The sequence below is a fragment of the Anomaloglossus baeobatrachus genome, chromosome 4 (assembly GCF_048569485.1).
Source record: "Anomaloglossus baeobatrachus isolate aAnoBae1 chromosome 4, aAnoBae1.hap1, whole genome shotgun sequence".
Taxonomy (NCBI): Eukaryota; Metazoa; Chordata; class Amphibia; order Anura; family Aromobatidae; genus Anomaloglossus; species Anomaloglossus baeobatrachus.
In genome coordinates, this window is record NC_134356.1 from 320,172,012 (window position 1) to 320,188,914 (window position 16,903).

General features: G+C 41.6%; 1 protein-coding gene across 3 annotated transcripts in view; it reads right to left on the reverse strand.

Annotated features, from left to right (window-relative positions):
* Positions 1–16,903, reverse strand: part of DOCK4 (dedicator of cytokinesis 4) — a 415,128-nt gene that overhangs the window by 162,901 nt on the left and 235,324 nt on the right. For all 3 annotated transcript variants that reach the window (XM_075345007.1, XM_075345008.1, XM_075345006.1), the window contains exons 24-26: positions 13,173–13,300; positions 8,050–8,184; positions 122–220 (exon numbers count right to left, since the gene is read on the reverse strand). In XM_075345007.1, coding sequence (XP_075201122.1) covers positions 122–220; positions 8,050–8,184; positions 13,173–13,300 — 362 coding nt within the window. The remainder of the gene's footprint in view (positions 1–121; positions 221–8,049; positions 8,185–13,172; positions 13,301–16,903) is intronic.

The following is a 16,903-nucleotide window of genomic DNA, read 5'->3' on the forward strand; positions in this document are numbered from 1 at the left end:
TTCCCTGAAAATAAGACCTACCCCAATATAAGCCCTTGCATGGTACCAATTCTTCTAAATATAATCTTGTTTAAACAACAAAAATAATGAAAAATAAAAAACCCTTGCAATTATGTCTTACTCGAAGTTCATCCTTTGTGTTGAAGCTTTCTAGAAGTTGTTGGTAGTGTCTGTCAGTCATCTGTCGCAACAGGGACAGCAAAGATGCGACAAATTCACCCTGAAACAATACGAGAATACAAATATCATACAAACAAGTTAATATATACAAGTATAGGTAATTTAGGCTCTGTTCACATTTGTCTCACAGATTCTGAATTTTATAGTAAATGGGGTTTGAGGAGCACCGTATGTGTCCGTCATGTGACTAATCTGTGCCATGCTTGACATTTCTTTTTTGTGTTTCCAAAATGGAACAAAAAAGCAAAATTCCAACAATGGAAGATGTGATCCTTACAAAACATTTTTTTTTTTTTATGTAGATCATCTGATATTCTAGAAAAACAGAAATATTAAAACTGTCCCCCGGTATTTAAAGGAGTTGTCCAACATTAGCTTAACAAAAATGTTTGAGTTTATCTGTGCTGTATTGTCATATAAATCACACCTACATTGTTATTTTTTGTTTTCTAACTTTTGTTACTCTTGAATTATCCCTTTATTCTCTGCAGCTTCTTGTTTACATTCAGATCCAGCAAACATGACCACTTCCTGTGCTGAACCTCAGTCAGAGCCGTCACCACCCACCCCAGTGTCCAGCCTCACCCCCTGCCCGCCTCCTGCACACACATTCCCTGTCAGTATTCTTCCCCAGCACCTGACCTGGTATCACTACAGCATTGCAAATAACAGCCCCACATCGGGCTCTGCACCGCACACGCACACATATGGCTCTGCTCTGCACACGCACACATATGGCTCTGCACACGCACACATATGACTCTGCACCGCACACGCACACATATGGCTCTACACACGCACACATATGGCTCTGCACACGCATACATGGCTCTGCACACGCACACATGGCTCTGCACACGCACACACATGGCTCTGCACACCCACACACATGGCTCTGCACACGCACACACATGGCTCTGCACACGCACACATATGGCTCTGCACACGCACACATATGGCTCTGCACCTCCCCCCCATAGGGAACACATGTAGGGAGTACATACTCACCCGTCCTCGGTCCCCGCCGCTCCTGCACGTTCGCCAGCTGTCTGTGCTCTGGACATATCAGCACAGTAGTGACGTCACCGCTGTGCTGAAGAGAGCACAGACAGTGGGAGGGACAGTGATGAGAAGCAGCGCTGCGCTGCTTATCATCAGCACTTTCAAATTTACCGGCATCTGTGATGCCGGTACATTTGAATGTGCGATCCTAAGCAGGGGGCCCGGTGCTGGCGCTGACACCACGCCGCCAGGCCCCGCCCCCAGGTCACGGACCCCACAGCAGTGCAGGGGGAGGTTACTGGAGAGTAAAAGAGGTGCGGGGGAATGTGTGGGAAAGTGCAGGGAAGGGGGCGGGGACTCCTCGCACTGTACAGCCCAGCAGGGAGGCGACATGCTGTTCCACATTTGCATGTCAACATGGCCCTGCCCTGTTGACATGAAATGACCGGAAGCAGCAAAATCGCGGCAGGAGCGGTCACATGACCACTCTGAGCCGGGGGAGAGGGGCTGACAGCAGGGCAGGTAAGTGGTCTCTATCTACTTACCTGCCCCAATGTAGCCCAATAGGGAAATAAAAAAAAAAAAGTCAAAGAAGCCGGATAACCCCTTTAAAGAGGAGAAGTTATAATTGGAGAACAGTCATGTCGTTTGCAGCGAGCTCATACATGCCACAGAATGACAAGGACATATTGTTAGATCTTACTGACATTTAATTGGCTCTGTGGGGAAGGACATGACAAATCCTGAACACTCAGCAAAGCTGCAGCAGCACTGCCAACTACATCCCTGAAAGTCAGCAACCAGATGCTCTTCACAACGTCTGACATCACACACAAAAAAACAGATTTGAAAAACGATTTTTGATTTTTTGCAAATCTGAACATTTTTACTGCTGTGTGTAGAGAGAAAGTCAAGCACAACCTGAAAGATAACAGCAGATCTACAAATCAAAATAATATTTTTAATTTGTATACTTTTTTGAGATGCGCCAAGGATGTAAACAATACATTCTATTTATTCTAGAAGTCGTTACAAATACGGTGGAGCCCTAGGTGCATATTTACTAACTAGAGTGTGAGACATTTTGTACCTGCCACTGACCAGGAGTGACCTATGGAGCCTCATTCTCAGAAAGAAGCTCCATAGGAGTCGATTGGCATTGTGGCACATTATACCATTGGATTATGTCAGAACTTCGAGGATTTCTTTTTAATAAACTGGGGAACAAGGGAGTGTGGTGGAGTCTTTATTCAAATAAAAAAAAATCTGTGTGTGCATTTTTTTTTTTTTAAACTCTGCACTTGCCGGGTTAGTAATGGGGGTGTCTGATTCCTATTACTAACCCCTGGGCTTGATGCCAGCTGTCAATTCACACCTGACATCAACCAAAAAAATATTACTCAGATTGCCACCGCACTAGGGCATTCGGGAAGAGCCGGGCAAAACGCCAGAACTGGATGCGCTACTTCTGGGGCAACTGCGAGCTGTTATTTTTAGGCTGGAAAGGGTCAAATAACCATGAGCTTTCCCAGCCTGAAAATACCAGCCCCCAACTGTCTGGTTTTTCCTTGTCTGATTATCAAAAATAGCTGATACCAGGAAGCAAAATTATTTTTCTGTTGGCTGAGGCCCCGCCCCTTCTGATCACATGGGTATGACGTCAGCAAAGGTACTTTTAACCACCATGACTTATAGCCACAAACTTCTATAATGGAATTAGCATAAATAATAGCTAGTGGGAGGATGGACAGGCAGGGGCGGGAATAACTATGAATACCCACTCCAGCTATTAGCTGCTCGACCTCTGCTACCAATCAAAAAACTGTTCATTTTAAAAATGTTACTTGCGTGTGTTTCAAAACCTATACATCCAATCTCACAACTAAAGCTATGTATAGAATTAGCCTGATAGTGCCAGTATAGCACTGGCTTTAGATTATATAGGGAAATCCTGGTGATTGGTGCGCTTTAAGCTAAATCATGTACTACAAAAATAAAAAGTGTTAACTTTATTCTGTGGGTCAGGACAAAAGAAAATGCTAAATTTATCTATTTTTATTTTGTATTTTTTAATTCACTCAGTTGACATAAAGATCTAAATGTATGCTTTTCAAGATATGGTGACTAATGATAGCCGAACTTGAACTGTAAAGTTCAGGGTCTATGCCAGACACTTAGAATCAGTGCACAGACTCCAAACACTGACTTCTCAGGGAAGTCTGTGTTACTGTTCAGGTTCGGCCACCTGGATAAAAATGGAAAAAAAAAAATTAAAAAATAAAACGAAAGCAAAATGGTGATTAGAGCAGGACAATTATAGTTACAGTGTCTCCCGTGTGCCTGCCAAACTGCTTCCGGGTCTGATAATTAACTCTCAAGAATATTCACAGCTTCCCCTGCTCACCCTTTGTTACAGCGCCTGTGATTGGTTGCAGTCAGACTGCCGGCTTGCTGGCATCTGTGACTGCTTGTGAAGTTTAAAAATAAGTAACTGGAAAAAATGGTGTAGGGTTCCCTGTATATGGTTACCCAGTGCAGATAAAGCAGACGGCTACAGGCTGCAGCCTCCAACTGTGGGCATTATGTTGGCTGTGTATCAAAATACGGGGGATCCCGTGCAGCTTTTTAAAAATTAAATAAAGTATTAACAAAAATGACATGCTGTCCCCCCCAATTTTGATACCCTGCCAAGATAAAGTAGATAGCTGCAGGTTAGTATACTCAGGCTAGAAAGGCCCATGGTTATTTGGCCCTCCCAACCTAAAAATAACAGCCCGCAGTCACCCCAGAATTATTGCATCCACATTAGATGCGTCAATTTTGGTGCTTTACCCAGCTCATCCCGATTTCCTTGGTGAGATGGCAATTGAGGTAATATTAGGGGTTAACGACAGCTGTGTTATGTAAGAAAAAAAAAAAAATCTATTCCCAAAGGTACCCCAACTGTGACGTCGGGTAAACTGATCTTTGGGGAACTCATTGAACTCAGTGACCTCACCTTAGGAGCAGTCATGAAGTCAGGATTACCGGATTATTGTATGTGCACATGTTGAGTATTTGATATCTCCTGGAAAAAAACCACACTAATAACGCAATGCGGTTTTGATGCGTTTTCGGTGTGTTTTTCTGCCAGAAGATGCAGATTTGCAACAAACTTCTGCAACAATTCTACATCTCCTGGAGGAAAAACGCATCAATAACGCTTAAACACCGCATTGCGTTTTTGGTGCGTTTTCCAGCAAGGAAATGGAGATCTGGAGAAGAAATATCTGAAACCATATACTCCATGTGCATACATTGAATTGATATTAGAGAAAATCTTTTTGACACGGAGGGTGATCAATGAGTGGAACAGGTTGCCACAAGAGGTAGTGAGTAGTGATGAGTGAATACTAAATACTCGGGTTCGAGTTATTCGTACCGAATACCTAGTGCTATTCCAGTACTTGTCAACAACAACAAACCTAATGCAAGTCAATGGGGAACTGGAGCATTTTTCTTGAATATTTCCAACAAAAATGCTCGAGTTCCCCATTGACTTGCATTGGCTTCGTTATTCAGGATGAATACTGGAATAGTAATAGGTATTCAGTACAAATAATATGGAGTTCTGTCTTGGCTATATACAGGGTATAGAGATGTATCTCTATGAGCTAGCACATTGTGCATGTAAAGAAGAAAAATACTATTTACAGTGGGTACAGAAAGTATTCAGACCCCTTTAAATTTTTCACTTTGTTTCATTGCAGCCATTTGGTAAATTCAAAAAAGTTCATTTTTTTATCTCATTAATGTACACTCTGCACCCCATCTTGACAGAAAAAAAACAGAAATGTAGAGATTTTTGCAAATTTTTTAAACAAGATAAACGGAAATATCACATGGTCATATGTATTCAGACCCTTTGCTCAGTATTGAGTTGAAGCACCATTTTGAGCTAGTACAGCCATGAGTCTTCTTGGAAATGATGCAATAAATTTTTCACACCTGGATTTGTGGATCCTCTGCCATTCTTCCTTGCAAATCTTCTCCAGTTCCGTCATGTTGGATGGTGAACGTTGGTGGACAGCCCTTTTCAGCTTTGGCTTTGGCTGGGCCAGTCAAGAATGGTCACAGAGTTGTTCTGAAGCCACTCCTTTGTTATTTTAGCGGTGTGCTTAATGTCATTGTCTTGTTGTAAAGGTGAACCTTTGGACAAGTCTGAGGTCCAGAGCACTCTGGAAGAGGTTTTCTTCCAGGATATCTCTGCACTTGGTCGCATTCATCTTTCCTTCAACTGCAGCTGAAAAACACACCCATAGCATGATGCTGCCACCAACATGTTTCACTGTTGGGAATGTAATGGGCAGGTGATGAGCAGTGCCTGGTTTTCTCCACACATACCAACAAAACGTTCTATCTTCGTCTCATCAGACCAGAGAATCTAATATCTTATAGTCTGGTAGTCCTTCATGTGTTTTTTGCAAACTCTATGCGGGCTTTCATATGTTTTGCACTGAGGAGAGGCTTCCGCCGAGCCACTCTGTAATAAAAGGCCCGACTGGTGGATGGCTGCAGTGATAGTTGACTTTGCGGAACTTTCTCCCATCTCCCTACTGCATCTCAGCCACAGTGATCTTGGAGTTCTTCTTTACCTCTCTCACCAAGGCTCTTCTTCCTTGATTGCTCAGTTTGGCTGGACAGCCAGGTCTAGTAAGAGTTCTGGTGGTCCCAAACTTCTTCCATTTAAGGATTATGGAGTCCACTGTGCTCTTAGGAACCTTGAGTACTGCAGAAATTCTTTTGCAACCTTGGCCAGATCTATGCCTTGCCACAATTCTGTCTCTGAGCTCCTTGGGCAGTTCCTTTGACCTTATGATTCTCATTTGGTCTGACATGAACTGTGAGCTGTGATGTCTTATATAGACAGGTGTGTGCCTCTCCAAATCAAGTCCTATCAGTTCAATTAAACACAGCTGGACTCCAACGAAGGAGTAGAACCATCTCAAGGAGGATCACAAGGAAATGGACAGCATGTGACTAAATATGAGTGTCTGAGCAAAAGGGTCTGTATACTTATGACCATGTGATGTTTCAGTTTTTCTTGTTTAAAAAATTAGGACAAATTTCTACATTTCTGTTTTTTTTCTGTTAAGATGGGGTACAGAGTGTACATTAATGAGAAAATATATGAACTTTTTTGAATTTACCAAATGGCTGCAATGAAACAGAGTGAAAAATTTAAAGGGGTCTGAATACTTTCCATACCCACTGTAGATCTTTAGGCAGAGAAAATTCTCCTATAAATAGCAGTGCAGCCTATGGTACACTAATAAAGTTTCTGAAAATGAAATAGTGAATCTTATTTTTTGGACTACAAGACGTATTTTACCATAAGATGCTTCCCTAGGTTAAGACAGCAGAAAATAGAAAAACATTTTCCTGTTAATGAAAACTTCCCTGATGGTTTAAAGTAGAGGGGTCATTAGCACGAATTTTAATGTACTATGGTAGAATGGAGAGGTAATAAATCCATTGTTAGTGTCTCTTTACAGTGTAATATACGCACACAACGCTCTGCTACATGCTAACTGCATGCACATATAGATACACACAGATCTGCAACGTGCACATAGACACAAATACAACCATGATACAAAGACATATTGACACACATTATATTACCACATCTTGCGGTTACACTTACACACACATTACCACACCTTGCCAACACACACACACACACACACACACACACACACACACACACACACACACTCTGCATTACAACATATTGCAGTTCCTGATCGGGATCTGATTGTAGGCTGCATCAGCTGAGGGACTTTCGACATAGTTAGCTCTAGGACCTTTCAGGTGATATGACCAATATCATGACCTGAAAGGTTGTAAAGTTAAACAGAGTAAATAGGCTAAATGTCCTTCAGCTTTTAAAGGTACTGTAGCCTCAAGTTCAGATCCGGTAGCGTCCTCTTCTGCTCTGCACCGATCACATAGATCAGTGCAGAGCAGAAGGAGATGGGGTCACACTCTGTGATTGGAGAGGATGCAGTGTCTGTGTTCTCCATCACAAGAAGCTGCCTCGGTGCTATAGGATGCACATACTTTTTAGCAGGAGTTTTTCTAGTTAAAAAGTGCGTCTTACAGCAAGAAAAATACAGTATAAGTAAAAAAATCTACTCAGTACAGGTAGATGTGGGGCACCTCCTCCCCTAACATCCGGAGTCAGAGGAGAAGAGAAAACAGATCAAACACAGCAGCTCCCTTAGATAAAAATGTGCGAAAACCAGAACTTTTTATAGGATGTTAAAACTATTTTTTTCTTTCATAAATCCTTCAATGGGGATCAACTATACGATAGTTTAATAGCATAGAGAACACATTTTACTACTCTTGTTGTGCAGTGGATTATCTCAGCCTGTTAGTGTTACACTGACAGCCTATGAGACACCGCTTGAGACAGGCTTTGGTATAAAGAGGCCATTGTTAGGACTTAGGTTGTCACAGCATCCCATTCTGCACCCCTCAATCTCACTATAGTAATAATGGATTGACTAAGGGACCCCTTTCGCTCAGGCCAACTCCTCAAATTCAGCTGTATTTATTGATAAGGGCATCTCTGGTTAAAAGTGCAGGAATCAGAGCTTGCTCCGGTCCCAGGAAATGCACCAGGAGTTCAGCTGTACACTACAGCCAGATCCAATGCATATGGTATGGGCACACAGCATCCAAATCACATACTTTAAGGTCCTGATGTGGCAAGTTAGATCTCATAAGAACATACATGTATGAGATTTTGTGTTAAAGGTTTATACAGCATGAAAAAAGTGATTAACAGTAATACAGCTCCATCTAAGACAACATACTTACAGTTACGTCCTGAAACTGAAGTCTCATTGCAGAGCCTGAAGGCTGGGGTCTACTTGTAATCTCCAAAATAGTCCTTAGTAATATATCCAGCAAGCTGTTCACAATCACATCAATTTCCTTCATAGCAGACTTTTCCTAAAAATGAAAAAAATACATAAAACATTACAATGAAATCTAGCCAAGGAAGTTTTATATTCTATTCCCAGAGATTAAACGAATGTATATCTTGTGATACACTTGTTATGGTGACCCCCTACTGGTCTTTTTATTCCCATTCAGAACGTCCACCTAATGTATACAGTCCTGGCTTGGAAGACGCTTCCTATAGGGTGCGGATCCTTACTGGCTGGACTAGACAATAAGAGGAATCTTGTACATGAGCATCTTCCCCTTTGGGACAGAGCCGAGTATGTGTGTCTGCCAGGACTAAACACAAGAGGGAATCAAAAGAACAGATGATGGTGCTATAACAAGTATACAACAGAAAAACCTAGATACACAAGTCAATTTTTAATTTTTTTCAAGAATTTCAATAAAAAAAAACTTCTTTGGTTTTCATGATTTAACAAACTGAAATGAAATCTATTTGTGCGTCAGCCATGTTAAATTAATGAGTCTCTAGGCAAGCATTCCTGCAAAACTCCCACAGGAGGCTAATATTTCAGAAAAAAAGGCATTGGGGGGCGATACATCAACACTTGTATGCCACAAAACTGGTTTTGAAAAGAAGAGCTGCAAAAAACTGTTGAGACTTTTGGCATTTTCATACTGGACTGAAGTAGCTCTGTCAAAATGGGCAGCGCTCTGGGAGTAACCAAAGAAAGTGTGAAATATTGGAGAGTTTTTTTTTTTTTTTTTTAGCAAAAATGCTACCATAGAAGACCCTGACTACAGTAACCTCTTTGCCGATGTGAGCACACCAGTGAGAAAATGAGCAAAATGAATGAATAAGGTGCATCGTACGCCAGCGAGACCGCAGTAAGTTTGCTGCATGAGATGTCAGTCTTAATGAATAAGCCCCCAAGTCTTAATGTAATGCTATGAAAGAAAACACTAACCATATAATATAAAAATAAATAAAATACATGTAAAAAAGGAACAATATAGCAATAAAATCAGATGTGAAGACTCGAGTATAAAAAGGGGGCAGGGTCTAATTACATTATATAAGGAGGGGCAGCATCAATAGTAATAACATAGTGCATATGCTGACTGCAATAATGGAAACATATAAGAGGATTACAGGTAAAGGAGAGGATAAATGATCATTACTTTTTTAACAGATAATATAGATCGTGATGAGCGAACACTACAATGCTCAGTACTTGTGACGAACTATCGGACACTCGGACGAGTGCAACAGGGGAACCCAAGTATAATGGACTTCAATGGGGAACTCAAGCATTTTTCAGGAAGATTTCACAGAAAAAGGCTTGAGTTCCCTTATACTCGGTACACGAGTTGTGCCTATCAGAGTATCCAACTGCTTGTTATGAGTACCGAGCACCCGAGCGTGGTAGTGCTTATTCATCACCAACTATTGAGTTCAATAAACTATCAGCATCCCAAATCCTGAGGCTTACCCATAGCTCGTTCTGCAACTCTGATGCGTTTTGGTTGTGCTTCCTTTGGTGGTTGTCATAACCATATTATAGGATCTAATGAGCAGTGTCCTAATTAGAACACCTTAATTTTGTAAGCTATAGTAATGTATAATTCTATTAAAAGAGTAGATTACATTTTATGTTTTCTGCAAAATCTTAACAAAAATATTGTTAACCTCTTAACGACACAGGAATGGTTTTGTGCTTTTGGTTTATCCTCTCCCATTGTTGGAAGAGCCATAACTTTATTTTTTTGTTACGTAGCCTTATTGTCTTATTTTTTTGGGGGGACGAGTTGTAGTTTTTGAATGACACCATTTATTTTATCATATAATGTAATGAAAAATGGGGGGGGGGAAATCCAAGTGCAACAAAATTGTATGTTTCTGCCATGGTTTTATGGGGTATGTTTTTATAACATTCGTTGAGCATTGAAAGAGACTTGACAAAATGACTCAAGGTCAAATATGGATGCGCTAAACTTGTCCAATTTTTTGGTCATTTTAGTGGTGACAAAAATTCTTAAGTTTGCAAAATAAAAAAGCAATTTTCTTTGTGTTGCCATTTTCTGAGTCCTCTGGCTTTTTTATGTTTAGGACCACAGTGCTGGCCAAAAGCTTGTTTCTGTATTCAGAGGTGACTTTTTTATTGATACTATTTTGAGTTAATTGTATTTGTTTGTGGGAATAGCAGCAATTCTGGAGTTCACATCTTTTTTCCTTTTCTGTGTTTTACATATGGTTTAAGCAAGTTCTTAGACATGGTTATTCCTAATATATTTATTGTTCTAATTGCTTTAGGGGTTTAGCCATTTTTCTTCAACCAATATCTGTACAGAATCTGTTAACTTTGAAACCCAACGCTTGAAATTACTAAACGGAGAATATATAAGAATTTTTTTAAAATTATGTACATTTTTCCAATTCATAGTTTATGTCACAATTAATGGGAAACGGTCACTAATTTTTTGCCACTTAATCTGAGAACGGCAACATTGAGTCCAGCGATAGATCACTCACTGAGCTGATTGGTGCAGTTTTGATAAAATAACTTATCAACATATTAACATTTAAGGACTAGCAAACCAGCTGCCAGTTAAGCTGGGTTCACACATAGCGACGTCGCTGTTACGTCACCATTTTCTGTGACGTAACAGCGACCTTGTATGTCGCTGTTATGATCGCTGCTTAGCTGTCAAACACAGCGACGCAGCAGCGATCATAACGTCTCTACATGTGCAGAGAGCAGGGAGCCGCGCACACTGCTTAGCGCTGGCTCCCTGCTCTCCTAGCTACAGTACACATCGGGTTAATTAACCCGATGTGTACTGCAGCTACATGTGCAGAGAGCAGGGAGCCAGCACTGGCAGCGTGAGAGCGGCGGAGGCTGCTAACGAAGGTACATATCGGGTAACCACCTTGGTTACTCGATGTTTACCCTGGTTACAGCTTACCGCAGCTGCCAGACGCCGGCTCCTGCTCTCTGCTCGCTTCATTTCGTCGCTCTCTCGCTGTCACACACAGCGATGTGTGCGTCACAGCGGGAGAGCAACAATAAACAAACGAACCAGGGCTGTGTGTAACGAGCAGCGATCTCTCAGCAGGGGCCAGATCACTGCTCAGTGTCACACACAGCGAGATCGCTAATGAGGTCAATGCTGCGTCACAAAAACCGTGACTCAGCAGCGATCTCAGCAGCGATCTCGCTGTGTGTGACGCACCCCTTAGTCAAGTATATTCATGAGCTCAGTTTAATCCCAACCAGGCCACTGATTGGTAGCTTTCTGCCTATGCCAGGTGTACACAGAAACCTGGAGACGGATGCTCTTTAAGTGAATGCATTGAACATACAATAATAAATGTGATGTTTACATGGTCTTTCTGCTATAGAGGCTCTTAATAAGACCAATGCCTGATAATCCTGGTGACGTTCTGAAAAGCTGGTATTCTACTATACATTAGCACTTCTGCTCTTTAGTTCGTTGAGTAGAAGGGTCTAGGAATGTAAGTTGCACTCTTAAAATGTATTCAGTTTATTATTTGTGCACATTTGCCAATGGATTATATCAGGAAAAATGTCACCGATTGTCCACCTTCTGTCTAACTTGCTTTCCACTGACAGATGGAAAGTGTAACCTATTTCTGGATAACAGTAAGTGGTGGCAGGTCTTTTGTTTCTCTGCTCCTGCTCTCCTGTCTGTCAAATACCATACAGGCATAGCAGATGAGTATGTTCAGTTCAGAAAAGGCAAGCAAAAAAATGAGGATACCAGACTAGTATGTGCATCAAAAGTAGTTTTAAAAGGATTTTCCAGTTGTCAAACACACCTGTCCTTGTGGTTGCAGTTTGTTTAAAAAAAAAAAAAAAAAAAAAAATCTGATATATATTTGGGATAAGATGACATTAAGGATGTTATGAAGAATTTTTTTCTTGTACGACCGGTGATAAATTTCACTATGATATATGCTGCATAAGATTTAAATGCCCAGATCAAACTATAACTTTTTCATATTCTGTAAAACCGGGCTCTACAAAATTATCTATATTCATTCTATGTTATATAATTATTTATTATTTTTTTTTAAACAATAAAGAAACATTAAACGGAAAAAAAAAATAATCAACTGTCCTTTATTCACCCTCTGTGGGTCCAGAGCTGAGTCTAAAGGCCCCGTCACACACAGAGATAAATCTTTGGCAGATCCTTGGTTGCAGTGAAATCATGGACATATTGTTCCATTTGTACACAGCCACAAACATGGCACTGATTGTCCACAATTTCACTGCAACCACAGATCTACCACAGATCTGCCACAGATCTATCTCTGTGTGTGACAGGGCCTTTAGTCACTACTCCTAGTAGATGCTATGGTCTGCAGCACTGAGGTCATGTTTGTGGCCCCGATTCACGTTACCAGCTCTGCAGCCAATCGCTGAGCACAGTGGGCAAAGATGACTGCACAAGCTAGTGAACTGAAGGATTGCCTGCAGTGCTGGTGACATGGCATTACTGCTGCAGAGAATAGCAGTCACCAAGAGCAGTGGCAGAAACTCCACACTTGAGCTGGGGAGGGTCAGTAGAGAACAACCGTTTTCTTGGAACAAACCCCTTTAACTTGCTATAGGGCAATATAGCACCAACACCATCCTTTACTACTAGTTATGCAGGAAAGGACAATTTTGCTCTCAACTGTGAATCAACATTAATGCCAGTAGCCATCAGCACTGGTAAGTGGCATTACTCGTGCCACAGGAAACACATAAGGCACAGTAATTAATCAAAAATCCTCCATGTCCTGCAAGTTAATTTGTGATTAGTAATTAGAGAAGAGGCCTGGCAATAGAGCATGTTAATTATTAAAGGGAGGCAAGAATCTAGGCTTCCAGCTGTATGCCAAGCACCTGCTGTATACATCTCCTATATATAGATTACTGTGGAAATGATTTACAGTGTGCTACGGATTACTGTTCAGCATGCTGTATGTTAATGTATATAATAAGCATCTCCCAATTACTTACAGAGCTGTTTTTCTTGCTAAGACAAAACATGTTGCTAAGGATACGTGCGCACATTACAAGATCTCTCTGCTCCTGCAGATGCATGTGGAGGTGGTGGAGGACGACCGGGAGGAGAATAAACCGCGACTCTGAAATGACAACACATTGCATATTATTACAATCAGGTCACTCCAAGCACTTAACGAGCGGAGCTTACCCAAACAAAATCAGAAACTAGAACGTGATGAGCTTCCACGATATTCCCAGTATCAGAGATTTCAGGATTCCAAAATCACATTAAACAGTTTTTACAATAACTAAAGAATAACTAAACTTTTACTTTATTTTCACTTTGTTAAAAATATAAATTCGGATTCATTTTGTAAAGGTATGTGCACATGGTATCATCTTCAGGCAGATTCTAGCTGAAAAACCTCAGCAGAAGCGACACATAAAATTAATATAATGCACAGCAAAGTCAACACAACATTGCTGTGCATGTTTCCTTTTAGGTCACATCTATCAACTGACTCAGAGTTTGAAAACAATTAATTGGTTAAAAGAAGTGACCTGTCCATTGTAACGCAAGCCACTAGCTCTCTATACTTGGGAGTGTAGAGTAACAGATGCCAGGGAAGCCATTTCAGGAAAACGACAGCAGACATGTTCTTGAAGCGGCTTTGCCTTAAAAAACCCAGCAGGTGCCAAAAAGACAATGATTCGTGTACATACCCTAAGGCTGCTTTCACACATCAGTTTTTTGGTATCAGGCACGATCCGGCGAGAAAACTGATGCGACGGATCCGACGAAAAAACGGATCAGTTGCATCAGTTTTTTTCCCATCAGTTCCTTCAGTTTTTTGACAGATCCGGTGTGATATTGAGCATGCTCAGTTCAAAAAAACGGATCCGGCGTCCGTATCCGTTTTTTTGCCGGACACAAAAACGTTCACTTCAACGTTTCATCCGGCCACCAAACAAGTAAATTTTGCCGGATCCGGCAAAAAACGGATGAAACGCAAGGCCATCCGGCACAATCCGGCACTAATGAAAGTCTATGGGGGAAAAAACGAATGCAGTGGCAACAGACGCCGGATCCGTTTTTTGATGTTTTTGCTGGATTGTGCCTGATGGCAAAAAACTTGTGTGAAAGCAGCTTAATACGATTAACTCCCCTATCTTATAGCCTTTATGGACAAATGAGGTGCTAAACTATACTTTAAGTCTATAGATCAATACGCAATATTTTGAGTATGGATCTCTCCACTATGAGTGCGGGAAAGAGTAGACTTCAAAATGTATGTGCAGCCTCCTTGTAAATAACAATGGAAAAGATCCAGCTGGACTCCAAGGGGATAAATAAAAATGCTTCTTTATTTGCAACTTGATTAAAAATAAATATCCATATTTCAAGTGAAAACACCGGCTTGTGCACACTGATGAATGGCAGAAGTATACCACAACGTGTTTCGGCGGGACGCCTTCCTCAGGTCAACTGGATCTTTTCCATTGTTTTGTTCCATTACCTTCTCAGCTTGCTGCTGTAATCCGTGCCGGACTAAAGGACATTAACAGGAGGATATATTCAGGCTTGTCTCTGCAGTGGTGAGCGGTTTTTGTTCCTTTCTCTATATCTATCTCCTTGTAAATAGAAGTGAGAAGAGTGTAGGAGCTTAGTCTGCACAGTAGGTCTGTGATGGCAGCACAATCTTCACTATACACCAGGGGTGCACAGCCTGCAGCCTGGGGGCCACATGCTGCTCGTGATGCCATTCTGTGTGGCTCACAACCATAGGGACAAATAAATGCTCGACTGTCAGGTTAATTATATGTGGTCAGCCACACACAAAATAGTAATGGCAAGCAGCTGAGGACCAAGGACTGGAAAGTACTAATGGTGCACTGTGTAGACATCTCCGGATGCCTCATACAACAGGTGAATGAAGTCACTGACTGAGATTTCTATATGTCCCATCCACTTTGTTGTAACTGTAAGTCGCAATCTTTTTGACACAGTGAAAATATTCAGAGTCAAAAACTCAAAACAATGTGTCATAAAAAAAAATGTAAATTCCCTACAACCAAACCACCCTCTCCTTGGTAACTATGGAAAACAGAGCTATTTAAAACCTTAAGGTATATAAGAGCACATTTGAAGAGCAAAATACAGATCCTTTTGTTCTGCTGGGTAAAAAAAACTATGAACTAAGACTGTATGTACAGCGTTTAATATTAAAGATATGAAAATTATATTTTGGAAATCCTAACAAAATGGCAAACACAAAACACAGTTTTGCTTTGCTGGGCGATGGCTGGAATCCCACCAAATGGATATTTGCCAGTTTGATGGGACCAGGTATGTTGTGTTTCCTACCTTTTGAAGAGGTAAATTCAAGATGGGAAACATGACGTTAATATCCTTCACCTGTGAAATCCAGGGTCAAAGATATGATGAAAACTGGAATTCCATAATTTTCTTAAGGTCCCACAGACCGCCCCATATGAGGTCATCAAGGGGCTGCTGACCTGAGGTAATAAAGGATATCTGCCACATTTTTGTGTGGTTCAGTTCGTGGAGGACACAGATAAGCTGTGGTTCTGTCCATTTGTTCTAAGGCGAACCCTACCTTCCTAAAGCCTGGAAGTCATATCTGTGGAACGATTCTCAGTATGTTTTCTTGCTTATTTCATGTAATTTTATATATTGTATTGTTCCCTTTTCTAAAATCTTGTATACCTTTTATAAACACTGCCTACTCTTTCTAATTAAATATATAAAATGTAATAGCTTTGTTCCTCTAGTTCTATATAAACCATGAACCCGAATACGCCTTAAGGCCGCTTTACACGCTGTAATCTCGCTAGCAAGATCGCTAGCGTGCGTACCCACCCCCGTCGGTTGTGCGTCACGGGCAAATCGCTGCCTGTGGCGCACAACATCGCTCGGACCAGTCACACTTCTTACCTGCCTAGCGACATCGCTGTGACTGGCGAACCACCTCCTTTCTAAGGGGGTGGTTCGTTCGGCATCACAGCGACGTCACTAAGCGGCCGCCCAATCAAAGCGGAGGGGCGAAGATGAGCGGGACGAACATCCCGCCCACCTGCTTCCTTCCTCATTGCGGGCGGCTGCAGGTAAGGCGAGGTTCCTCGTTCCTGCGGTGTCACACATAGCGTTGTGTGCTGCAGCAGGAACGATGAACAACCTGCGTCCTGCAACAGCAACGATATCTGGGAATGGAGCAGTGTCAACGAGCAATGATAAGGTAAGTATTTTTGCTCGTTAGCGGTCGCTCGTACAATTCACACGCAACAACGCCGCTAACGAGGCCGGATATGCGTCACGAATTCCGTGACCCCAACGTCATCGCTTTAGCGATGTCGCTGCATGTAAAGTGGCCTTTACTCTATCTTTAACGGGTGTCCAATCTACCGATAAAAGATTGGAGGTGGCAGAAAGTATTTTTCCTTGTGTTATTGTGAAGCTTGGTGATGGCCGTACACCAGAGAGATATAATACATATATATATACACATTATCCTCACTGTGAGCACTTCACCAGAACAACCAGAGCCTCAATTACTTATTGCCTGTCAATTCCATAATTGTCCTGATGATAAAGGGAGCGCCAGAGGGCTGTTTCATGAGAAATTGATGGACATTGGTGGGATGTCTGTGTGACCCTCCCGGCTGTTCATGACAATGAATACACAGCTCCAAGGTACTTACTGATTCCCTGATGCATTGGTACT